This window comes from Mus musculus, chromosome 8 (assembly GCF_000001635.26).
Source record: "Mus musculus strain C57BL/6J chromosome 8, GRCm38.p6 C57BL/6J".
Classification (NCBI taxonomy): Eukaryota; Metazoa; Chordata; class Mammalia; order Rodentia; family Muridae; genus Mus; species Mus musculus.
In genome coordinates, this window is record NC_000074.6 from 88316985 (window position 1) to 88341011 (window position 24027).

General features: G+C 47.5%; 2 protein-coding genes across 27 annotated transcripts in view; one reads left to right on the forward strand and one right to left on the reverse strand.

Moving 5' to 3' along the window:
- Positions 1-12981, forward strand: part of Adcy7 (adenylate cyclase 7) — a 57776-nt gene extending 44795 nt beyond the window's left edge. For 7 of the 16 annotated variants that reach the window (XM_030243244.1, XM_011248278.3, XM_011248279.2 and 4 more), the window contains 17 exons: positions 871-1062; positions 1320-1354; positions 1815-1895; positions 2090-2162; positions 3162-3259; positions 4800-4884; positions 5113-5238; positions 5951-6049; positions 6648-6823; positions 7450-7615; positions 7775-7930; positions 8383-8529; positions 9112-9216; positions 9407-9521; positions 10389-10513; positions 10688-10789; positions 12666-12981. In XM_030243244.1, the coding sequence (XP_030099104.1) occupies positions 871-1062; positions 1320-1354; positions 1815-1895; positions 2090-2162; positions 3162-3259; positions 4800-4884; positions 5113-5238; positions 5951-6049; positions 6648-6823; positions 7450-7615; positions 7775-7930; positions 8383-8529; positions 9112-9216; positions 9407-9521; positions 10389-10513; positions 10688-10789; positions 12666-12851 (2067 nt within the window). In that variant the 3' untranslated portion in view covers positions 12852-12981. Of the gene's footprint in view, positions 1-793; positions 1063-1319; positions 1355-1814; positions 1896-2089; positions 2163-3161; positions 3260-4799; positions 4885-5112; positions 5239-5950; positions 6050-6647; positions 6824-7449; positions 7616-7774; positions 7931-8382; positions 8530-8794; positions 9217-9406; positions 9522-10388; positions 10514-10687 lie in introns of all 16 variants that reach the window. The other 9 variants (NM_007406.2, NM_001109756.1, NM_001037723.3 and 6 more) reach the window with 6 other exon arrangements.
- Positions 12910-24027, reverse strand: part of Brd7 (bromodomain containing 7) — a 32359-nt gene continuing 21241 nt past the window's right edge. For 2 of the 11 annotated variants that reach the window (NR_165043.1, NR_165044.1), the window contains 6 exons: positions 20097-20153; positions 17121-17232; positions 16754-16897; positions 15897-16040; positions 15495-15559; positions 13614-14458 (listed from right to left, as the gene is read on the reverse strand). Coding sequence is in view for 6 of the 11 variants with exons in the window: in NM_001377015.1 (NP_001363944.1) it covers positions 15832-16040; positions 16754-16897; positions 17121-17235; positions 20097-20153; positions 22425-22536 (637 nt within the window). In the remaining 5 variants the exon portion in view is untranslated. Of the gene's footprint in view, positions 15560-15819; positions 16041-16753; positions 16898-17120; positions 17236-20096; positions 20154-22424; positions 22537-24027 lie in introns of those variants that run through there. The other 9 variants (NM_001377016.1, NM_001377017.1, XR_003947288.1 and 6 more) reach the window with 9 other exon arrangements.

Below are 24027 nucleotides of genomic sequence, written 5' to 3' on the forward strand. Positions count from 1 at the left end.
TGTGGCTTGGCTGTCCTCTGCATGGACCCTAGGACTTGCGTGATGGTGGGCGGTGAGGGTTTAAAGAGGTTTCTATTCCCAGAGACTCTGGAAGTTTCCAGTAAATTTGCCATTGTGCTTTGGCCCGGTCTGGGGCTGTAGGTGGCTGCTGCCTATTGATGTTGGCAGGTCTGAGGGGACAGACAGCTCTGAGGGAGGGGACCAGGATGCTGGGAGTGGGAGAGACAAGAGTCCCAGCAGACACAAGGTGGCCTAAGCTTGTGTCTGATGACTTTGGGGCTCTTTCTTTTCCTCTCTTGTCTCCTGCCATACCTGGCGACCCTGTCTGCGCCCAGGCATGTGTTAAGGGGGACTTGGGGCTCAGAGGCACAAGGGCAGGAGTTAGAGCTGGACCCTCACTCAGGGTCTGGCTAAGCCACTGAGATTCCAGCATGTGTTGGGCCCAGCAAGCATGTGGCAAATGAGCCTGGAGCTAACTTGAGGCTGGGTGTTGCCTTCAAGGCTGCCCTGGAGTGGGCCTGTGCCTTAGTGCTTGTGTCTCTGGGTTCAGGCCAGCACACATCTTTCTCCCGTTCCTCTCACCGGAAGGAGCATGTGTGAGCCACATGTGGGTGGGCCGAACAGGGCTTCTGATTACCCCTTCCTCGAGAAAGCCTGAGCTTGAGCTGTGTGGCCATCAGCCTCTTCCTGGCCTGGGGCAGGGATGAAAATTGAGGGCTGCAGCTAGTACCAAGGCCAGCCCATGCTCGAAGAATACTATAGGCTCAAAAATTAACATTTTCCCCTTTCCCAGACCAGCCAGTGCTCCGCATGTGTGCCAGGGATGATCGAGAGGGGAACAGGTGGGACACGTGATATCTGTGCTTACAGAGCCAGCAGCCACCCCCACCCAGCCACCACCTCTCCAAGCCCAAGGGGGACGCAACTCTGAAGATGCGGGCTTCAGTGCGTGTAACCCGCTATCTGGAGTCTTGGGGGGCAGCAAGGCCCTTTGCACACCTCAACCACCGGGAGAGTGTGAGCAGCAGTGAGACCCCCATCTCCAATGGACGGAGGCAGAAGGTAGGTTCTCTCCCACCTGATTCCTGGGTTAGGATGCTCCTGAGAAGGGGCAGTGAACAAAGGTGCGGTCCCAGCCTTGCCCCTTTAGCTGCATTGTGGGTAGTTTCTGCCAAGCCTCCCTTCTGGACAGGAGAAGGTATTTGGAGAATGCTCCATTGGGGCCTGGAATCTCCCAGACTCTCCTGGTCCTTCCAGTCCCATGGTGCATGAGGGACAGTGTTCAGGGAGTGATTACCGGTTCCCTTTCCCACTTTCAGGCCATTCCTCTGCGTCGACACCGTGCCCCTGATAGGTAGGTACACGACCCTCCCTGTACACTGCTTACCTGGTGGAGCTGTGCCAGGCTCCTCCTGAGGGTAGGTGCCCTGAGCAATCTCTGTCTGGGGCAGCTCCTACAGGCCCAGGCCAGGCCTCCTTCTCTGGGCGCAAGACGTACAGGTCACAGGTTCTTTGAATGGTTGGGGTGGAATGCCCAATGTGTGTTCACCCCAGGGCCGGGCCAGCGGGTTGCTATGTGTTTGTTGGTGGTGAGGAAAGGTGTTTCTCTGGCTTCTGTGCTGGTCCTGCCCAGCAGAGGTGGCCTTGGTCTGGGGGTTAGGGATGTGTCCTCTGCTTCCTGCTGGGCTGCTGCCCCTTCACTTAATATCTGCTGGCTTCATGAACTCAGGGACCCCATTGGTGAGTCCACCATCCACACCCTAGCCTCCAGGCAGTGGGTCCTTGGGGTAATAAGGCAGAGGCTCTAATTTTAGGAGTGCATCTCCCAAGGGGCGCTTGGAAGATGACTGTGATGACGAGATGCTGTCAGCCATTGAGGGTCTCAGCTCCACCAGGTGAGGGCTGTGGCCTTTCCTCCTCCCTCCTCCCTCCTCCCTCCTCCCTCCTCCCTCCCAGGGCAGGGCTGGTCCCCTCATGGTAGATATTGAGTACTGGCTCTGGCCAGTAGCTCCTTCCCTTGCACTGGGGCTTCCTCTAAGAGTGTGGCTCTCTCTGGCACTGTGGGTGCATTGTGCTGCCATTCCCCTAGGCCCTGCTGCTCCAAGTCTGATGACTTCCACACCTTTGGTCCCATCTTCTTGGAGAAGGGCTTTGAGCGTGAGGTGAGGATGGGGCAGCCACCACAGGAGACCAGGCCTATGCCTGGTGGGTGGGGCATGAACTGCTGGGTCCAGAAAACCCCACAGGGTGGGGAGGCTCCTGGGGAATCTCTGCACTGGGTGTTGGGGTGGACAGGGTTCTGTGCGGTCCCATTTGTGGCTTTCTCTTGTCCTCACCCCTTTACCTGACACCAGAGATCTGTCCCTGAGGTTTGGGCCAAATCTGTGCTTCAAGCTTCTTGGAGAAAGACACCCCAAATTCAGTCTCCTGGTGGCTACCTGTAGGACCTCCTGCCTGGTGGCTGTGACACTTTTTGTGCTCTAGTGGCCGTGTAGGTCTAGAGCAACTCACGGCTTCTTGAAAGCCCTGGGCCCCTATCAAGATCTAATCTACCTTTTACCCCAAAGTGGTCAGGCAGGTGGTTTAGTTAGGAGCCTGCAGCCTAGAGGTTCTGAAGCCAATTGTCCTTAGCTTTAGGCTGTGACCGTCGAGTAGGCTCCTGGCCTTCAGAGCCTGGTGTCCTTCTCCCTGGGAATCTGAGCAAAGTTAGGAGGAAGAGTGGAGGGGCCTTCCCCTGCCTGCGGGTCACATGGCCTGAGTCTTGGTTGCTCCTCTACTATGGGAGCGTGCTGATGTGGTAACAAAGCAGTGCCGTATGGAAGGCAGCCTCCAGGATCTCTACTTGTTTGTCTGGGGTCTAGGCCCAGATAATACTTTTTGGTAAGGGGTGAGCTCAGGTCAGTTACAGCCTCACCTGGGGGCTCAGGCTTGGTTCCTGCCCAAAGGGCCTGAGAAATGAAAGCAAAAGCCTTGTTGGGTACAAGGCTGCCCATGCGGGGAGGAACAGTATAATGTTGGCAGGCAAATGACTGTGTGGAGCACCACCTTGAACTCCAGGAGAGGTGGCAGGCATTTTATTTTAGAATATGAACTTGGGGTGAGGCATTGAAGGGACCTTGCTGGTAGCTGCCTCTCACACCCATGTCACCCTACTCCTCCAGTACCGCCTGGTGCCCATCCCCCGGGCTCGCTACGACTTCGCCTGTGCCAGCCTTGTCTTCGTCTGCATCCTGCTTGTCCACCTTCTAGTGATGCCCAGGTCAGCCTGTGATGGGGGAGATGGGCAAGCCCACTGGGGTGATAGGGGTGGTGACTATGGTAGGACCCAGCAGAAACTGGCAAGGCTAGCAGGGAGGAACCAGGGACTTCAGCTACAGGTCCCTCACCACTGGAGCAGGGGGATGGCCCCAGAGTTGGAGTTTCTGGCCCTTCCTTGTTCCTCTGTCTCCTGCCAAGTCTTGTTATCTGGGTGGTCTTGGCCTTAGCCTCTGGAAACAGTGGCCTTCATCATTCCCTCTTCCAGGTGGGGAAGTGAGACTTACAGGGACTGTGACATCCAGCCTGGACCCCAACGCCCTGAAGTGCCTGCTTCAGGTTCTGGTGGGGACAGGGACAAGGGGCTAAGGCCAGAAGGAACAAAGCTTAGTCACAGCTAGCTTCCAGGGGGCAGTTACGACACACACGTGGCTGTCATTGTGGCTGTGCTTAGTAAGGTGTTGAGATGGCTCTGCAGGTGAAGATACCTGCCACCAAGCCTGACAACTTGAGCTCAAACCCTGTCACCCACGTGGTTAGAGGAGAGAACGGATGCCAGTGATTCTCTTACCTCCATATGCATGCTGTAACACGCAGGTGCCTACACACACACACTCACACACACTCACTCACACACACACACACACACACACACATACAGACTTACACACACACACACACATACAGACTTACACACTCACACACACAAACTTACACACTCACACAGACTTACACTCATACAGACTTACACACTCACACACACATACACTCACATATACACACACAGTTACACACACAGTCACACTCACACACACATACACTCACATATACACACACAGTTACACACACAGTCACACTCACACACATACACACACTCACACAAAAGCTAAAGAGAAAGCAGGTATGGAGAATTAGGCCTGTGATTCCACAGCACTCTAGCAGAGGCATGAGGATTGCTGCAAGTGTGAGGCCAGCCTGGTCCACACAGTAAGTTCCAGGTTGACCAAGGCTGTAAGACCCTGTATCAAAACCAAACTAAATAAAATATTATCTATGGATGCATCCATTTTTATTGAATTTATGTATGTGTTGCTTACATGTGTGCTTAGTCCTGAGGCCTTCAGAGGAGGGTGTCCGTCCAGTCACCTAGAACTGGAGCTTTAGATGGTTGCGTACACCATGTGGGTGCTGGGAATCAGATCTGGAGCCTTCTGCAAGAGCACCAAGTGCTCCTAACCACTGAGCCACCTCTCCAGCCTGCTGCTCGCCAGCCTGCTGCTCTCCAGCCTGACGCTTTTGGGTTTTCTGTGTCAGACAGTCCCAGAGGCTCACGATGTGACTCACTTCTTATACACTTGGCCCCTAGGGGGACTTGATGGCAACCTTGACCTTCATGATTGCTGTTTGTGGGATATTTGGATTCATTTTTTTCAAGGTCTTCTTTGCTAGAGAAAGAATATCCACTGGGGAGGGACAGGTGACCATGTGCTGGAGAACCGGGACTGGTGGAAGGGACTTGGTCTCAAGTTTTCCCTCCTTTCCAGGATGGCAACTCTGGGTGTGTCCTTTGGGTTGGTGGCCTGCCTGCTGGGGCTGGTTCTGAGTTTCTGCTTTGCTACTGAGTTCTCGGTGAGTGAGTGGTCCAAGGGGGTTCAGGGGACTCAGCCTCAGCCCTCTGACCTCTCCTTCCCCTGCAGTCTTGCTCGGGGCAGCAGTTGGGTGCTGTCTCACCTTCAGGATAACTGAGTCCCTGCAGGCTGTTCCCAAGTCCTCAGCCTCCCAGTCTCCTTAGTGCCACCCATCTTTCCTGAATAAGGCTGTCCTTTGTCCCTTTGCATGACTTTCCCCTCTCCACAGAGGTGCTTTCCATCCCGAAGTACACTCCAGGCCATCTCGGAGAGCGTGGAGACGCAGCCCCTGGTCAGGCTTGTCCTGGTTGTGCTGACTGTTGGCAGCCTACTGACTGTCGCCATCATTAACATGGTGAGTTACAGGGCCAGGACAGCAAGCCCTAGCAGGGCTGTGTACAAAGGATATTATCTCCTGGGGGAGAGGAATCACCTTTGACCTGGGAAACCCAGATTCCAGAATCCCAGTCTTGTTACCTGAACAGCTCCATCTGGCGTGACTCCCTCATAGCTCTGCAGTGATCTGTGAGGTCCCCAGGGCAGGCTTTGGGCTCCTCACCCTTCAAGGGAGGGCTTGAGGCATGTGGCAACTCTGCAGGTATGTGTTGGGAGCCAGCTCCTCCTTCCCACCTGCTTTGGGACTCATTTTCCTAAGTAAGGGATGGCGTGCCCTCTGATCCAAGTCATAGGCTGGTAGCTGCAGAGCAGCCTGTAAGAACTCATAACAGATCTCCTCCACAGTGCTCCTGATATTGAACACTGCAGTCTGGGGAGAGTGCTCTATGCCTCTCTCTCAGGGTCCAGAAGAAGGGGCTCCTGAGGGGGCTGACCCCAGCCTTCTCCCATGCCTGCCCAGGCTGCTGCTGCTCCAGTACCTCTATTCTGTATCCCTCCCCACCCCAGCTACTCCGTATGTAGTGGCTGCTGTGGACACAGCCACTCACTGGGCTCAAAGGCACCCAGCCGCAGGGTACTTCTGGTGCCCATAGTTGTCTTGGGTCACCTCCCTTGGGCCTGGCAGGTCTGAGTCCCTATATATACTCTAATGGCAACCTGTCTCCCCTCAGCCACTGACGCTTAACCCAGGCCCAGAGCAGCCTGGAGACAACAAGACAAGCCCACTGGCTGCACAGAACAGAGTTGGGACCCCATGTGAGCTCCTCCCGGTGAGTATGCTATCCTGGCTTCCTCCAGCACCCAACTCCTGGCTCAATCCTCAGGAGCTACTGGTTCTTATTGGGCCACTCTGGTCAGAGTGGACATCTCATGGTTCAAAGCCCTAGTCTTGAGACCGTGGAGAGGGAGAAGGAGGCCAGTGTCTTTAGCATTCATTTAGAAGGCTGGGTCCAGGTAGCCAGGCTTGTTCCCTGCCTGCCCAATGCCAGGGAAACAGGAAACTGGGTGTTGGCTCTTTGCTCTAAGCCTTGGGGGTAGGCAGGGAGTGCAGACCATCATCAGTTGCACTAGAGGGTGTCTTTGGGTCACTTTCCCTGCACATTGGAGAGGTTAATTGAGGCCTTAAAGGAATCAAGGGCCAGGCTCAGGTCAGCTGACATAAAGCACAGTCAAGAAGAGAGGCCATGAGAAGTGGCAAAACAAGAAGTGACCATCAGCTTCCCTGCTGATCTCTGCTGGAAAGAGAGCAATGGGCCAAGGCTGGTACAGACCCCTGGCTTGGAGCCCTCAGCAGGAGGGAGTCGGCAGTGGACTGTTAATGGTAGCCTGCTCCAGGTGACTGACACCGGACATTGTCCCCACCTGCAGTACTACACCTGCAGCTGCATCCTGGGCTTCATTGCATGCTCTGTTTTCCTGCGGATGAGCCTAGAGCTGAAGGCCATGCTGCTGACAGTGGCCTTGGTGGCCTACCTGCTGCTCTTCAACCTCTCCCCATGCTGGCACGTCTCAGGCAACAGCACTGAGACCAACGGGACACAAAGGTGGGGCCTGATCTGCTGGTGTCTTTCTGCAGCCCACTACTGCAAGCTGGTTTGTTTTGACATAGCACCTGATCAGAGCAGGATGCATCTTTGTCCATGGCCCAGTGGACCAGACGCTGGGCAAATGGTGTAGATCCTGCTCCACAAGTGGGATAGTGACTGGTCCAGGCTCCAGATCTTAGCAGTCGAGCTGGGTGTATGGCTTACTGATGGGTTCTTGGGGAGGTCCTTTTATTTCTGGGTCAGTTGAAGGGAGCCCTGAGCCAGCTTAGTCTGAGCTGTGGCCTGGATATCCATGTCAGATGTGCAGATGTCTGTTGCCTCCTGAGCAGGTACACTCCTATGGGTTCCCAAGGGCTCTGTAGCCCTCAAGGCTTTGGACTGAGGAAAAGACTTGACTTTCTTACATCCTATGTGGTTAGAAGCTCAGGGACCTGGAAAAAGAATTAACTGCCTTTCTCTGGCCAGGTTCTTATGCTAGTCTAGTGGCTGTTCTCCCTCCTCAAGAGCTGCTGGCTGCCTTTAGACCCTCACTCAGCAGATGGGCCTTCTGGAGTGACCCATAGGTCCCCTTGCGGAGGTATCCTCCCCACACAGCTGCAACTGTTTATTCCCTACCCGCTTAGGACACGGCTGCTCCTGTCTGATGCACAAAGCATGCCCAGCCACACCCTTGCTCCGGGGGCTCGGGAGACTGCCCCTTCTCCCAGTTATTTAGAGAGAGACCTGAAGATCATGGTTAACTTCTACCTGATCCTGTTCTATGCCACCCTCATCTTGCTGTCTAGACAGGTGTGTAGGCTCCCTTGCCCAGCTTCTGCTGAGCAGATGGTGTGGAGGGCTGGGTGGGGTGGGCAGTATTGCAGATGGGCTGGTCCAGCACCCTAGGTCCCAGGCCTGGGTGGTATGTCACAGGTGTGACAGGTATGACATTGGTTTCCTGGTTTGAAGATTGACTACTACTGCCGCTTGGACTGTCTGTGGAAGAAGAAGTTCAAAAAGGAGCACGAGGAGTTTGAAACAATGGAGAATGTGAACCGCCTCCTCCTGGAGAATGTGCTGCCGGCGCACGTGGCTGCCCACTTCATTGGGGACAAGGCAGCAGAGGTATGTGAAGGGCAGGGTATTCTAGGAGTCTGTGGGCAGAGCTGTCCTGTGCCGGCAAGGCCTGGGCTATCCAGAAGTACCGCCTGAGAGATTGCTCGGTGTAAAGGCAGGCTTGCGGTCAAGTCAGAGGTCTATGGCTACTAGGGGCTGTGAACAAGATGCTTCACCTCCTTGGCCTTGAATTCCACTCTGGAGAAACATCGTGAGGTTCAAGCATGCTGAAGGGTCTGTTCCTCCATGGGGTGCATATGGCAGAGCCTTTCTTATGTAGGACACAGACCCAGTAACAGCTCAGCATAAAACCACCTCCCAAGCGGAGTCCTGCCTTAGCTGCTTTCACAGTCACAGCCCACACAGCCAGCCAGCCTGGACTGACCCTCCCCACCCCCCCCAAGCACTTGCACCCCTGGTTAGTGGTCTCCTGGTCTTGTTTCTCCCCTGCCCTGCTGCAGGATTGGTACCATCAATCTTATGACTGTGTCTGTGTCATGTTTGCATCCGTTCCGGACTTCAAAGTGTTCTACACTGAGTGTGATGTCAACAAAGAAGGACTGGAGTGCCTTCGACTGCTGAATGAGATAATTGCTGATTTTGACGAGGTACAGCCTGGCCAGCCTGCTGTGCAGCTCCCCACCTGTGTGGTAGGAGGGGCGGGTAGAGGCTCACTGGTGAAAGGCAAGCTCAGCTATGTATGAGGCTCAGGCTCCATCCTTAGTCCTGTCAGAGAAAATAAACAGCTAAACCAAACATGAGGCCAACCGGCTGGAAACTGTATTCCATTAAATACCAAGAGACAAGCCTACTTATCCAGTAAGCAACCTTTATTAAATCTCTACTGGGCAGGCGCTAACAGGTAGCTTTCAGTCCTTCCAGAACAGATCTGACTAAGGCTAAGCCCATGCTGTCGACCATCTCAGGAAGTTGGCTTGGGCTGGACTTTATGGAGGACACTAAGCCATGTCTAAGTAAATGATGCTGGGTAAGTTGCTCTGAGAAGGATCAGAATCCAGAGAAGGGAAGAGATGAGGACGATGGGTGCCATGTTGTCACCTGCAGCCATGAACTCGGATGGACAAGGCCGTGCATGCCATGTGTCTGTACTGTGTATGGGAGTGGGGGAAGGGCCCTCTTCCTCTTCTCAGCATCAGGGATACTTACTGCAGCTCCTGGTTGTTTTGCAGCTCCTGCTGAAGCCCAAGTTTAGTGGTGTGGAGAAGATCAAGACCATTGGCAGCACCTACATGGCGGCAGCAGGGCTCAGTGCCCCCTCAGGACATGAGAACCAGGTACTCCAGGCCTGTGTCAAAGTAAATCCTATAGGCCATCCCCAGTCCTATCACCTTCTAAAGGCGTTAGGGGCAGAGGCCTTTTGTGGCATAGCCTGGAGACCCTGGTGGGGACAGAAACCCCTTGCCCACAGTGTGCGCCCTCAGTCAAGGCTGCATGGAGTAGGTTATGCAACCCCATGTCCCGCAGGACCTGGAGCGGAAGCACGTGCACATCGGAGTCTTGGTAGAATTTAGCATGGCCCTGATGAGCAAGCTGGATGGGATCAACAGGCACTCCTTCAACTCCTTCCGCCTCCGAGTCGGTGAGGGCCACAAATGGACGCTCAGCCTTGCCCACACCCTCTTGGTTGGAGGGTGTCCCTGCCCTCCCTCTGCTATGAGGTTTCGGCAGACCCTCTGGTGTTACTGTAAACGCTGACTTCCCTTGCATATCTCAAGTAGTTACCTTTGGGAGTGTGTATGTATGTGTGGGTGCATGTATATACGAGGGCCAGAGGGCAACCTTAGGAGCTGACTATCTTATTTCTTGACCGTGTCTCTGGAACTTGGGGCTTGCTATGAGATTAGGCTGGCAGGCCATTGAGCCCAAGAGATCTGCCTGTGTCCACATCCCCAATGCTCACATCATCACATCTTTACATGGAGTATTAGGGATCCAACCCAGGTCCTCATTTTTGTGTGACAAACTGAGCTACCTCCCAACCTCTCTTTATCAAACAATTTAAAACTACATTTATTTGGTGTGATATACACAGTGCACATGTCGAGGTCAGAGAACAACTTACAGGAGTTGGTTCTCTTTCCACCTTGTGGGTTCTAGGAATTCAACTCAGGTCATCAGACTTGATAGTACTGGAAGTACTATCTTGCCAGCCACTACCCCTACCTTTAAAAAGTGTAGTAATATGTAACTATATAAATGCAGGGTCAAAATCATGGCTGCAAATAAATGACCTTAAAATATAGAGAATAAAACAAATGTATTAACTCTAACTACCCATAGTTAGCTTTAAGGATAGGCACCTAATGCCTATTTCTTTTTGTTAAGGGGGAAATTAGCATACTAGGTAAGAACTAGTGAGTCCGAGTGTGGGCAAGAACTCTCACCCCTTTCTGTGAGCTCTCTCTCTAAGTATCACTATAAATGGCTAACTGTAAACCATCTTAAGGCATAAACCACGGGCCTGTGATTGCTGGAGTGATTGGAGCACGCAAGCCTCAGTATGACATCTGGGGAAACACAGTCAATGTTGCCAGCCGCATGGAGAGCACCGGAGAGCTTGGGAAAATCCAGGTAAAAGTCCACTGGGAAGGACTGACTCTGGGAAAGACACCCCAGAGAAGGTATCCTGCTCTAGGACCTGGCCCTTCCATCACTTGGCTGTGTGGTTCTGGCCATCATTGTCAGGAATAGACAACAGACACACTGCATGTTAGCCATCCCTTTCCTCTCTCTTTTTCATTTTAGGTTACCGAAGAGACATGCACTATCCTCCAGGGACTCGGATATTCGTGTGAATGCCGTGGGCTGATCAACGTCAAAGGCAAAGGGGAACTGCGGACTTACTTTGTATGTACAGACACTGCCAAGTTTCAAGGGCTGGGGCTAAACTGAGGTGGCTGGTGGTCAGCCTCCTTCCCCGAGGGAGCCAAGAATGTAGCCCCATGTCTGTTGCAGTGGCTTCTTTGGACTTGCACTACAGGATGGCTTTGACCTGTGCATCAGATTCTGTTTGAAGCAGCTACTGCGTTGTACACAGAGGCTCTGTGCTTCAGCCTCTACAGTTCCAAATTAGCTAGACCACTGGTCTACTACAGGCTGTGTTCATTTCCAGGGTGCTGGGGAAGAGACTTCAGTGCATGACCAAGATAGACATCCACCTTGGTGGCCAGTGAACAGCATTCACAGGAGACAAAAGCTCTACTGGCTACAGGAGGCTCAGCCAGGCTGACTAGCATGGGTTGCTGCTTGCCTTCCTCCCATCAAATCTACCATGGGATGTTATTCTCTCAATTAGGCATTCTGGTAAATGGAGTTGAAAACTGTGTATATTGGTGGGTAGTCTCAAAACAGCAGAGAAAATGTCTGATCTACACTTGTCACTTTTTTCCATCTCTGGCTTATGTTTGAAACGGACATGTCATAAACAGAGTTTTAGCTTTACCACTGACTCTTAGATGCTAGACAAAGATCTCCACCTTTCTAGTGTATTTTCTCTTGTTAACCACAGACTACAAGTAAATAGGTCTGCTGTCTAGTGTCCGTTTATAGGATCAGATTGGCTGCAGGGACAGAGTTCTAAGGAATGGGGCTCATAGCAGCAGCAAAGCTTTGAATTTGCAATCAAGCATTTTTTGATGCAAATCTTTTGGGACAAGGCTCAGGAAGTTTAAAGTCTAGAAATGAGGTATGATGTTTCAGTTTTTCTGTGTGCACTTTATTTATTTTGGAGTCAGGGTCAGCCTAGCTTGGTCTCAAACTTCTAACCTCCTGTTTCGGTCTCCGGAGAGTTTCAATTACAGATGTGCACGACTATCTCCAGCTGTTTCTGTGGGAAAGCCTGTGTAGACAGGCTTGGACAACTTTGTAGCACTTGCCTTTTCTCCAGTCTTCTGAGCTGACTGCAGAGCTTCAAGAACAATCCACTTGGCAGGAACATGTGTTCAGGACTCTGGCCTGTGAACTGAGCCCCTCAACAAATGCCAAATTGTTCTTATGCAAATGAGTCAAGGCAAAAGCCAGCTTCGTGAGATGGGTGTCTTACTGTGCTTAGCTCCAGAGCATTCCGAGAGATGACCAAACACCCCACTCCTTTTTGGAAATGACTTCACTGCCACAGAACGCACTACATCATGGTCTTCTTAGCTAGCAGTCACCAAGGAACCTCCAGAGTCTACAAATGATATAAGTGCCGCAGACAGGGTGCTAACCAGCAGGTTTACCCGGGACTTTAGTCCAAGGCTGAGTAGTCAGGGACGCAGAGGGGAGAGATAGGAACTGTTTGCTTGTGCTGTCTCCTGTGGAGTTTCATCAGCCCAGGAAAGAAAGGCTGATTTTAGTTTGCACAAAGGAATCTAGTAGTGGCCAGGGCTTCCCAGCAAGGCATCTCTGGGGAGTTAGTAAAGCTCCTGGTGATGCCCGCAATGCCGTGCAGACAGAGAGCAGGACAGAGCTTCCTTCCCTGAGGCTGACACATTTCTACTCTTCCAACAGCCAAGTTACCTTTCCCCTCCAAGCAACAGAAATCTTAGCTTGAGTTTAAAAGTAATTGGCTGCCATTCATGCATTGTTTCTTTTCAACTGAAGCACTGTGCCTGGAGTATTTTAAGTTATTGTTCAGGTCCTAAGAGTGTAACTGACAGAAAACATCACTTGGGACTCATGCATACATACTTGGTTTCTACTTTCCAAGTAATTTCTTTACAAGTGTCTTGTTTTTTCACAGGAACTTTTTTTTTTAAACCCTTCTGTGGGTCAAGGATTCGTTTCAGGATCTCTACTAAGGCGGCCTTCTCTGACTACAGACAGTAATACACCGTCTTCTGACTTAAAGACACTTCCTGACAAAGTGATTGTTACTGTGTACTTCATAGATGACAGGTCAATGCTCCGAGTGGGTACAAGCAAATAACTATGGTTTGTTCTGTATGTTTAATATTTATAGACATTTGCTTCAGTGTTCTGTTCCATTTTCATAAATCATCAGTGCCTGGCTCCTTTTTATATGTTCAACCAACAATTAAAACATCTGAATGTCCTAAGGTGTTTTGAATGAAAGTATATCTGGGTCTTCAGGAACTGACTTGTGCCAAATAGATCTACTGGTGAAGAATGGGTTAAATATCTGAACAGGGTCTCATATAACCCAGGCTGTCCTCAAATCTTCAACTCCCAATCTTCCTGTCTCCATTTCTAGAATGCTAGGATTACAGACATGTGCCATTATAGCCAGTTTCCTTGTGTGTGCGCATGTTCATGTGCGTGCAGGCCTGCTTGTGTAGAGATCAGAAGACAATCTTGGGTGTCAGTCCTCACTCCTACTTTGAGACAGGGTTTCTCGCTTCTGTTAACTTCGAGCTAGCTGCCCTATGAATTTCCAGGTCTCTACCTCCCACCTTTCTATAGGGTGCAGAGATTATAGACACGTATGCTACCACATCCAGCTTTGTACTTGGGTTCTGGTGATCCAAACTCAGGCTGTCAGGTTTGCATAAGCACTTCAGCCACTGACACCCCTCACCCCCACCCCTCCATGGCCAGTTTGTATGGTGCAGAGGATTAGACTCCAGGCTTCATGAATTCTGGCCAAGTACTCTATCAACAGACCTACACCACTCAGCCCTTAAACTGTAGAGACTAAAATCAGAATCTAAAAAAACTTACATAAACACACTTGAATTGATGTATTTTATTAGCATACCTGTCTACAAAAGGACCACCCTGTAATTTATGGAGAGAAACAAGTTTTCTTTACTGTTCTTGCTTAATATTAATTTCAAATCAAGAAAATAGGTATGCCTGTCTAGACGTCTTGCAGACAGGCTCTGTAAAAGGGTGAGACATCTGTTTGCTAAACTAGGTTCTATCTATACTGACATACTTATTTTAAAATCATGTGTGTTCATGTGGCTATGTGCACACAGTACCAGTGCTTGCAGAGGCGGCCAGAGGTACGAGGTTCCCTGAATTGTAACTTATAGGTGGTTTTGAGCAATGTGGGTGTGGAGAACTCAACTCCAGTCCTCTGCAAGCGCAGTATGTTCTCTTAACTGATGGGCTATCTCTCCTGCACTCTCATCCTCACCTTTTTTTTTTTTTTTTTTTTTTTTTTTTTTTTTTTTTTTTTTTTTTTTGAGGCATGGTCTCATAGCCCAGCTGGACTCAAATTCATGGCAATCCTCCTCTCTCAGCCACTCAAATACTGGGATTATAAATGCAACCTACCATACCCAGCTTGCCTCTTAAAGAGGTTATATTTGGAAAAACTATTATTTATCTCAGTCCAGTGACTGAGTGTGATATAAGGGTACATATCCGATGGTCTCCTACCTAATGTGCTCAGTCACTTGACCTGTGTATTTCAGAACAGGGAAATGATTTGGGGGCACAAATGAAACACAGGTGGCCTTTGGAAAACTGAGCAGGAGCAAGCTCTCCACTAACTCTAGACTCTGATGTGTCTAAGGGTGACTTGGCTCATCTTACTTGGTTCATCCATTTGCAATTGCTCCAAAGTAACTGGGAAAAACAGAAAGAAGGAAAAGAAAACACACTAGACACGTTTCATCACCACCATCCTCCTAGCAGACCCAGCAGCTAATAACCATGAAGGAGGACACCATTCCCATTAGGTACAGAGAAGGAAGCCATAGTGGGAAACTTTAACATTATCTCGAGTGTGTTTACTTTCACGGTGTTAGGCTAGAAAGTCTCAGTGGACAGAACTATGATTAAAAAGTTGGGCCCTCAGCCACTGAGATAGTTTAGTGAATAAAAAATCATTTTCTGAGAAGTCTGATGTCCTGAGTTCAATCCATGGAATCTACAATGGAAGCAGAAAGTCTTTTCCTAAAAGTTGTTCTAAGCTAGGTGGTGCACACCTTTAATCCTAGGATTCAGGATGCAGAGGCAGGCGGACCTCTTAGACAGCCTGGTCTACAGAGCTAATTTCAGGACAGTCAGGGCTACACAGAGAAACCCTATCTCAAAAAAACAACAAAAAAACAAAACTAAACCAAACAAAAAAACCCCAAAAGGGGGAGGGGCTACATGCATGTATGTATGTATGTACATAATACACATTCAACAATATAATAATAAAAATAATAATAAAAAGTCAGACCATCATTAGTGGCAGTCTGAAAGGCCATCTCATAAGGCTACTTTCTGAATGTCACTCAGATGAGCTCTGGTAGGGCAGAGCTTATAACTAGCTGCTTATAATTGTTCTAGTAAGAGTGGTAAATATGAAAACTTGGGGAATTAATTTGAGGACTGCTCCTTTGAAAGATGACCATGAGAAAGGCTGGTGTGTGTCCTAGGTGTCCATCCTCAGAACCAAGGCCGAGCAAGGCAAAGGGTAATTCAGCTGACACACCAGCGAGCCTCACAGTCCCAGGTTCAGCTTTATTTCCTAATACAAGGCCAATCTTTGGAACATTAAAAGGAACTGTCCCAAAGCTTAATTAAAACACAATTTACAAATAGTTAATATCTTCTGAAAAGCACCTCCAAGTTCAGAATGAAAAACTATGTACATAATAGAATCAAATACCAGGCTAGTTCAGCTCGCGTCAGGCCCACACTCAGCAGTGCTGGTCTCCTTAGGTTCTTCACACTCTGAAGGAAGAAGACAGCACTCAGCATTTCGTCCCACTGTGCTAGCATCCAGGAGAACCACTGCTGCCAGCCCTTCATGCCACACTCACAGCCAAGGAGAAGCCTGGCATTAAGTCATCACAGCAGCTTTGACAAACGTATCAAATCTATTCATTCTTTAAACAAGATGGAAAGAAAACTAAAAGATGCCAAGATAAAACCCATTACTTTGTATGCTAATCTCAAAAATTAAATAAAACAAATCAAACCAGACAAGAGTGTTCAATGTCATCTTAAGGAAAAGGGTCCATTTCCCTTTTATTCACAAAAGTCTCACCCACAGAAACAGGGCACCTACCTCCTGTCAAATCTACGAAGCTGTTTCCCACGATGGGGGAAGGAACAGAAATCCCCATTGCTTTTCGCACTCCGTGTATGCTTACAACATCACCTGGAGTCACTTGCTGTGTGAGTTCTTTGAGGTTATTGGTCACTTGTTCAGCTGGGAAAAACAGGGGGAAACACTCAAGGTCCCGAAGTGGTTCCTGTAGTCATCTTTTTTTTTCTTTTTCTTTCTTTTGGTTGTTTTCAAGACAGGGTTTTTCTGTGTAGCCCTGGCTGTTGCTGAACTCAGAGATCCACCTGCCTCTACCTCTCAAGTGCTGGGATCAAAAACGTGTGCCACCACCAAGCCAGCAACATTTTTCTTCTTTTAAAAGAGTATTGCTATGTAGCTCTGGCTGGCTGTAGATTCACAGCAATCCTCCTGCTTCAGCCCCATAGGGGCTGAATGCCACCTAGATGTGTGCATGTATGTAGTATATGTGTGTGAGCACACACATGTGCACATGCATATGGACGGTATCTTCCCGGTTAGTTTCCATCTTACGTTGTGAGGCAGGCTCTCCCACTGACTTAGTTCTAGGGACCTGCCTATTCCCACCTCTCACTGAGGTTAGAGATGCACACCACTGTGCTTTCACACACGGGGACCTGAACTCAGGCTTTCATATTTTCCAGCAAACACTTGACTGACTGAGCCAACTACCTAGCTCCTGATAATTAAAAAAAGAAAAATCCCAAGGAACTGTAAATGTATCAGTCCTATATTCATGGTGTGGTACTCGCTCTGCTTACTTCACAGTAAGTCACTCTCTGAAGTCTTATTTCACATACCCAGCCCTGCGCTACCTCCCATCCCTGGGACACACATACCAAGGTACATTTCTCTGTAAGAAGGACCCAGGAGACAGATCATATTGGGAGGAGGCCTAGTGCTCAGTCGCTCATTCTGTGCCTCCTGGAGCTCCCTGAGCAATCTTGTCGTCTCATCAAGCTTCCTCTGGAACACCTCAGCCTCTGTATGGTAAGGAAAAGACACTGAAGAAAAGCAAGGCAACCCGTGTTTATCTGTGGTTCCAGGCTCTGCTATGGTTAGCTTCTACTTCAATTGAGGCCAACAGTACAGCTAATGTGCTATGATTCTCTGGAGCAAACATTAGGTTCATTAGTGCTGACATGGCAGCACATCTACCTGCCTGTGGTGGACAGCTTCCAGCAACCTGTGGTCCCGGACACTCACCTTCGGAGTCAAAGACTTCAGCTGGAGCACCAAAGGTTGTTACAGCTTGCAGTGCTGTGAGCCTGTCCTGACTGCTGGACTCCAAACGCCCTGTTGGCTCTATTTGTGTAATCTGCTTCAATAGAAAAAAAAGTTACTTATTTTGAGTTTGCTAAACCATGACAGTGCCAAGTAAAAATCAGTATGATGGCTGTGCTTACAAGCAAAGTCATTCCACCTAGTCACCTTACAGCCATAATTTTGGTTATGTCTTCCAAGAACTCTTTTAAAATGCTGTTCTCAAATCTTGGCCAAAAAAGTGTCCGTAAATCCACACTTCTCTGTAATGACATGACAGCTTATGCAATTTGCATCACTCGATTCATATGCCAACCATCCTGAAGTACTAAGAGCCTGTCACTGTCTAAACTGTTACTTGATTTTGGTGACCATGGCAATGCCTGTTGCAGAGGTAAATGTTTCAGCCCAGCCTGCACTTGCTGTCTGCACTTGGATAGATCTATAGCATCAGCAGCTCCTGGCCTTCCTCAAGCCCCAAAGCTTGGTTATCAGTACTGCACAAGAGAACAAGCCTTAAGAGTTTTATTTTTAGACTCATAGGACTCAGAGTTTCCATAACTTCAACACAACTTTAAGGAATGCATCACCCAATTAACAAGTAACCAAAAGTTCATGGTTCCATTTCTCCTTGGGTCCTGACGGTACCTCACTGTCTTCACATGGCTGAAGAGCATGCAGTGCACAAAGTGTGGACTTGTGATTTACCATTGTAGCTGAACCCCTACAACTCTATTCAACAGTTTTGTTTTTTATCAGATTTCCTTTCCTGTTCTTTCACTAAACATAAGATCTTGTTTGGATCCTCTTTTCTGAAGACGGTATGTCTGTGTACCTCAGGACCACCTACTTTATTTGGACCTCATATCCTTCCTTTAGCTAAAGCTTGGTTTGAGCCTGTCCTATCTTAAACGTCCCTACATACAGCCTAGTGTCCTCAGGTTCTGAACCCCACTGAGGCCCACCCTTTGCTTCTACCATTTCACTGAGAGTGCTCTGGTCAACATTATGATATCACTTCCAAGGGCCCCTCACTGGGCTTATCTGCAACTTCCACTCTTGCTGAACCTGTTCCATTTCTGTTAACCATCCTTTCATGGGACTCATACATTATTCAACTTTGGACTTTTCCAAGGTTCTACACTTCAATCTTTTCCATGTATCCCTGGAGAGTCTCACTCGTATGGCTGAAATAAAAATTAGTTTTGTATCACACCTGTCCGATTCACATGGAGACTTTGGACTTGCAGGCCCATACCTCCAGTAAAGTTTCCAAAACACTTGCCAAAACAGAAACTCCCTGGGACTCTTCTCTCAGAAGTATGCCCCTTTCCCTGCATTCTACATGAGCTATTAATACTATCATATCACCTATCATATCATGTACTTCCCCCACCAGGTCTTGCCTGTTTTTTATTATGTTTATTATGTTTCTCTTTGTAGTGCTGAGCAACCTTTTCTTCTGGTTTATTTCCCCAATTCAGAGTCTTTTCCTTTATGTTGTTAGGCTAAGTTATTTTTTGCTTAAGACAAGTGCCAGATCCTTTTTCTTAAACAAACAAAACAACAGCCAGGAGTGGTGGTGCACATCTTTAATCCCAGCACTCTGGAGGCACAGGCAGGTGGATCTCTATGAGTTCAAGGCCAGCCTTGTCTACAGAGTGAGTTCCAGGACAGCCAGGAACAGAAAAACCATGCCTAAACTAAACCAAACCAAGCCAACCAACCCTCCTGCAAACAACCCAACAACCCAGGGTCTATTATTCTCTGTCCAACCTGGAACTCACACTGTAGACCAGGCTGGCCTTGAACTCATAGAGATCCACCTGCCTCTGCCTCCGAAGTGCCAACATCAAAGGCATGCATCACTGTACTCTAAGACCTACAGCTTTTTAATAGTCCTTCTCTTCATAATCTATCACAGCAGCCTACCTTTTATCTTCCAAGAGTCAGTTCAGCTTTTTAACACTGCACACCATTGGGTTTCCATATATTCAGTCTCACTATCTTTTAGGGAACCCCGAGTCACCTGCTTTCTAAGCTCAGAGCATGTGCCCTGCCTGCTGGGAGAGTAAATGTCTCTCATCTTGCAGGTTTGTTTCTGCTCCTGAGAAAAATGAGCTCCCCAACTTTGAGAACGCATGCCCGGAAGTTACACTGTGGTAATAACTCTGGGCTCCCTTTAAGTTCTTATCTACTACATGAGCTACTTATAAACTTCTCAAATTACTTCTTTTACTCCAGATGATACTCAATTTACATATTTTTATAAAAAATCATTGTGTGTGTGAAGTACACACACTAGAACACATATGGTATTTGAATATAGGGAATTTCTGTGGAGTCATTTCTCTCCTTCTACCACTCTATAGTGTGGTGGTTTGAATAGGTTTGGCCCCTGAAGACTCATGTTTTTGAATGCTTAGCTCATGAGGAGTAGTAGTATTAGGAGATGTGGCCTTGTTGGAGGAAGTGTGTCACTGTAGAAGTGGGACTTTGAGGTCTCATATATATGCTCAAGTCTGGCCAGTATGATCCAGAGCCTCCTCCTGGCTGCCTGGGCAACAGTCTCCTCCTGGCTGCCTTTGGATCAAGATGTAGACCTCTCGGCTCCTTCAGCACCATGTCTACCAACATGCTGCCATGCTTTCCACCACAATAATGAGCTAAACCTCTGAAAACATAAGCCAGTCCCAATTAAATGTCTGCCTTTATAAGAGCTGCCTTGGTCATGGTGTCTCTTCACAGCCATGGAAACACTAATTAAGACCTATAGACTCCAGGATTGAGCTGTCCCAGGCTTGTGTGAAAAGCATCTTTACCTGCTGAGCCACCTCACCTCACCAACCCCAAGTAATAATGCCCAATCATTTAGGTCTCTCAAACTTATTCTCCATTTAAAGGATAAATTGTAAGCACCTCTGCTTCTTTTGCTGTGTCCAATGCTCTGGTCTGGCCTTCATCTTCAGGAGATGACTGTATGGATAAAGGAAAACTTTTATGCAAACAGTATATGCAAAAATCAATGTAAATAGAAAACTTAACTTTGTGGCAAGAGAAAAGCAGCATACTAAAGTATATGGAAAATAAGGATTTATGTACTTTAAGTGATTTATTTATTTTAATTTTAAGTGCATTAGTGTTTTGCCTGCATGTATGTCAGGGTGAAGTGTTGAATCACCCAGAACTGTGTTACTAACAGTTGTAAGCTTCCATGTGGGTGTTGGGAATTGAACCCAGGTCCTCTGAAAGAGCAGCCAATGCTCTTAACTGCTGAGCAATCTTTCCAGCTGCCAAGTATATTTTTAAACCAAAATTAATTAATTATATTAATTAATATAATCACTTTGAGTTTTTTTTTAAAGATTTATTTATTTTATGTATATAAGTACACCATAGCTGTCTTCAGACACACCAGAAAAGGGCATCAGATCTCATTACAGATGGTTGTGAGCCACCATCTGTGGTTGCTGGGAATTGAACTTAGGACTTCTGGAAGAGCAGCCAGTGCTCTTAACTGCTGAGCCATCTTTCCAGCCCTCAATTATATTTTAAAACCAAAATTAATTAATATAATTATTAGCATTCTGAGTTTTTATGAGTTGCTAGTAATGCTAAGATCCGTGCCTGACTATATATAGCCAAATGTAGTGCTACATGCCCATAAACTAGCAATTGGAGGCTCAGGCAGAAGTATCATAAATCTGAGGTCAGTTTGGCCTACACAGACCCGATCTCCAAAAGAATTATTTAAAAGAATGATCTTATATATTTAAGATACTTGGTAAATATTAGATAAATGTCTAAATATATAAAGTCTTTTGAACACATTGAATCTTTGACAAGGATAGGGAAAAACTTTCAAGAGGCAATATTCTCTGACAGTAGAGGCTTACTGTAAAATAAACACACGCCACAAAATATAGATGGTCCCTCATGATTTTATGCACATTAATGTAATGTAGTTCACACATAAAAAGAAATACATCTAGCCAGGTGGTGGTGAAGCCTTTAATCCCAGCACTCGGGAGGCAGAACCAGGCGGATCTCTGAATTTGAGGCCAGTCTGGTCTATAAATTGAGTTTCAGGACTGTTATACAGAGAAATCCTGTGGGGGTGCAGGAGGGACATCAATAAAAGTGTTTTATTTCTTTTTTGAAGGTTTATACTCTGATTTAGAGCATTTCCAATTTCTAAAACATGTAAGCCATATATTTTTTTACATGTGTAACTCTTGTGTTACTTTGTAGGATATATTTGAGAAGAGAAACTGCTAGTTCAAAGGACAGAAAGATCATATTTTAAATATGTTACTATCATCACCAAATCAAAGCAATTTGACTTTAGTTAACTATTAATTCTAATTAGCTGAGTGGAAGGGTCAAGTACATTTAATTCTGAACAGATGAAAAAGTACTTTTTAGGTTTGATAAGTAGTTCGTGTGGCAGGATTTTGAAGCAGAAGCCACTGACCAGGCTTGCTATGACACCCAGGGAACCTTCACCAGTTGTGCAGGTACCGACAGGGGGCTAAGGCACTGGGGTCATGGTCACCATGAACAGTTATGACTTCCAGGGCTGCCTAAGAGCACTTGCTCCTCAGAGGCCTTAGGTCTAATCACTAGCCCTTACTCAGCAGCTCACAACCATCTGCAACTGCAGTTCCAGAAGATCCAACAGGTATGTGTGTGGTATACATGCATGCAGACAGGCGAAACATTCATATAAATAAAAAAAAATCTAAAAATTAAAAAGAAAAAACAGATGACTTCTTAAGACTCCTCTAATTTTGTCATAGAACATTCTAGACACCAGAATTCCTCTACATCAGCAGGAAACATTTCTTGGTTCTAGTCTCATTTGAATGATTCTAGATTATAAACAGTCTTGAACTGGACTAGAGAGTTCACAAATATTGATAAAAGATGCAACAGGGAAGGCTTTCCTTTCTGCGACTCCCAGTGCATGGCTCTCATGCACATTCTCCATCCTGTCAGCCAGCTTCATCCTCAGCTCAGGAATTCCGAGTCTTACCAAAATTAGTAGAGAACGGCCACGTTCTAACTCCCTTGGATCCTGATAGCTGACTTATTTCTTTCCTTTCATTGTTCTCCACCCACAGCAGGCTGTCCTTTCCGGGGAATGGAGTTCAGCTGTCATACTGGCTAATCCCTGGTCTCAAACAGTGAATGTCTAGCACTTCAAAGCCATTTATAAACTGCCTGTTTCTTGAGCAGTGTGCTTACCATGTCCAAGTCCTGCAGGCTCCTGGAATGTCCTCCTTTTGTTAGAACATCCAGTAAACTATCTGCCATAACATACGGGTAATCTTGGCATGTGGCCAAAAACTCAGAGATGCTGAAAAAAGAGTTGGAAAAAATCACTTCTATAGAAGTAGCCTTCATGGCTCGTACCTGTGAGAGCCAACTCTTCCCATTAGATGCCCTTGGTTCATAGACCACACTATGAAATATGTTCCTTTCAGAAACAATGTTGCACCTGCATACTTACCAGTGATGAATCTATCACCATGAGAGAACACATACACACACATACAATGAAGCAGAAGTGAACTGTTCCTGAGCATCCTCTGAAGAAAGCAAGGGTGTCAGCAATGGGCCTTCTTGCCAGTTCCCCTTAATAATCTCATTCACTTAAGGATTTTCATATGTATCAAAACTTCTAAAATCACACCCTTGTTTGCATAAACACACATCACAAGCTAAATGTCAGCTACTTTCCCCAAGTGCTGTTCTAAAATCATTTTCCTTTCAGTAAATTGAAAATCCTGATATCATCCCAACTTCTCTTACTCTCCAGTTAAAAGCCAGCAACCTACTAATTACTAACCACAATGGCCACTTCCCTGGTCTACTTGTTCATGCCTGGTTTCTGCCCTAGCAGCCCAAGCTTTGTATAACTGCCAGATTGGTCACTTCAGAACCACAAGCCAGATTGGGTCACTATTCTGTGTGCCATTGACTAGCTCCTGATCCACCAAGTACACAAAGTTCTCATAGCAATCTCTTCCCATAGTGACTCTTGTGACTACTTCTTTCCCCTCCAACCTGTTCTGCTCCTTACAGCTCTTCCTGATGCTCTTGGCTCGGTCAGGCCAGCTCTCAATTCAGGTCCCCTGCTTAGCTACTTCAGAGCCAGGATGCCCTCTCAGAGAGAGCATTGCTGGTTCCCTCTCTGGTCACTTTCCTGACGCCAGCATTACTTCTCCCTGTCCCTCTTTGTCTTGCTCCAAAGCTCTGTCACTATCTGACAGGAGGGTACAGTTCTGTTATGGAATTCTTAGTGCCTGGAACAATGTCTGGCACACAGAGGCATACACTGCTGATTTGTGGATTGCCTCACTGAGTAATCTAGAAGGAATGTGCCCTATTCCATATAGTCTAAGGATAGCAACTCCTCAATCTGAAACCACAGCCAGTCTCTAACTTAGGGAACCCCATCTAGAAACAACACATAATATACTAACATGTGAGAGATCAGAGTTAAATGCACCTCCTTCTAATACAAATAAACTCAAAACAACAAACCCCCAAACCAGGAGACTGGTTAATGTACTGGATATAATTCTTGAGCACAATAATAGTTAAGAAGTTACCAGTGCCAAGAAGAGAAATTTCAGGCTCAATGTCCAATCCTAGGACACAGTCCTGGTAAATTGAGACAGTATCTCATCAAACTGAGCAGATACAAAGTATCTGAAAAGGGATGCAGACCCTAGGATACAAGTTTGTACTATAGTTTGGCTGTACTATAGTTTGGTTGGTATATTATAGCGAAACTGTCCTGTATGTGGGATGCTTTAGATATTTCATGACTTAGGGAAAATAC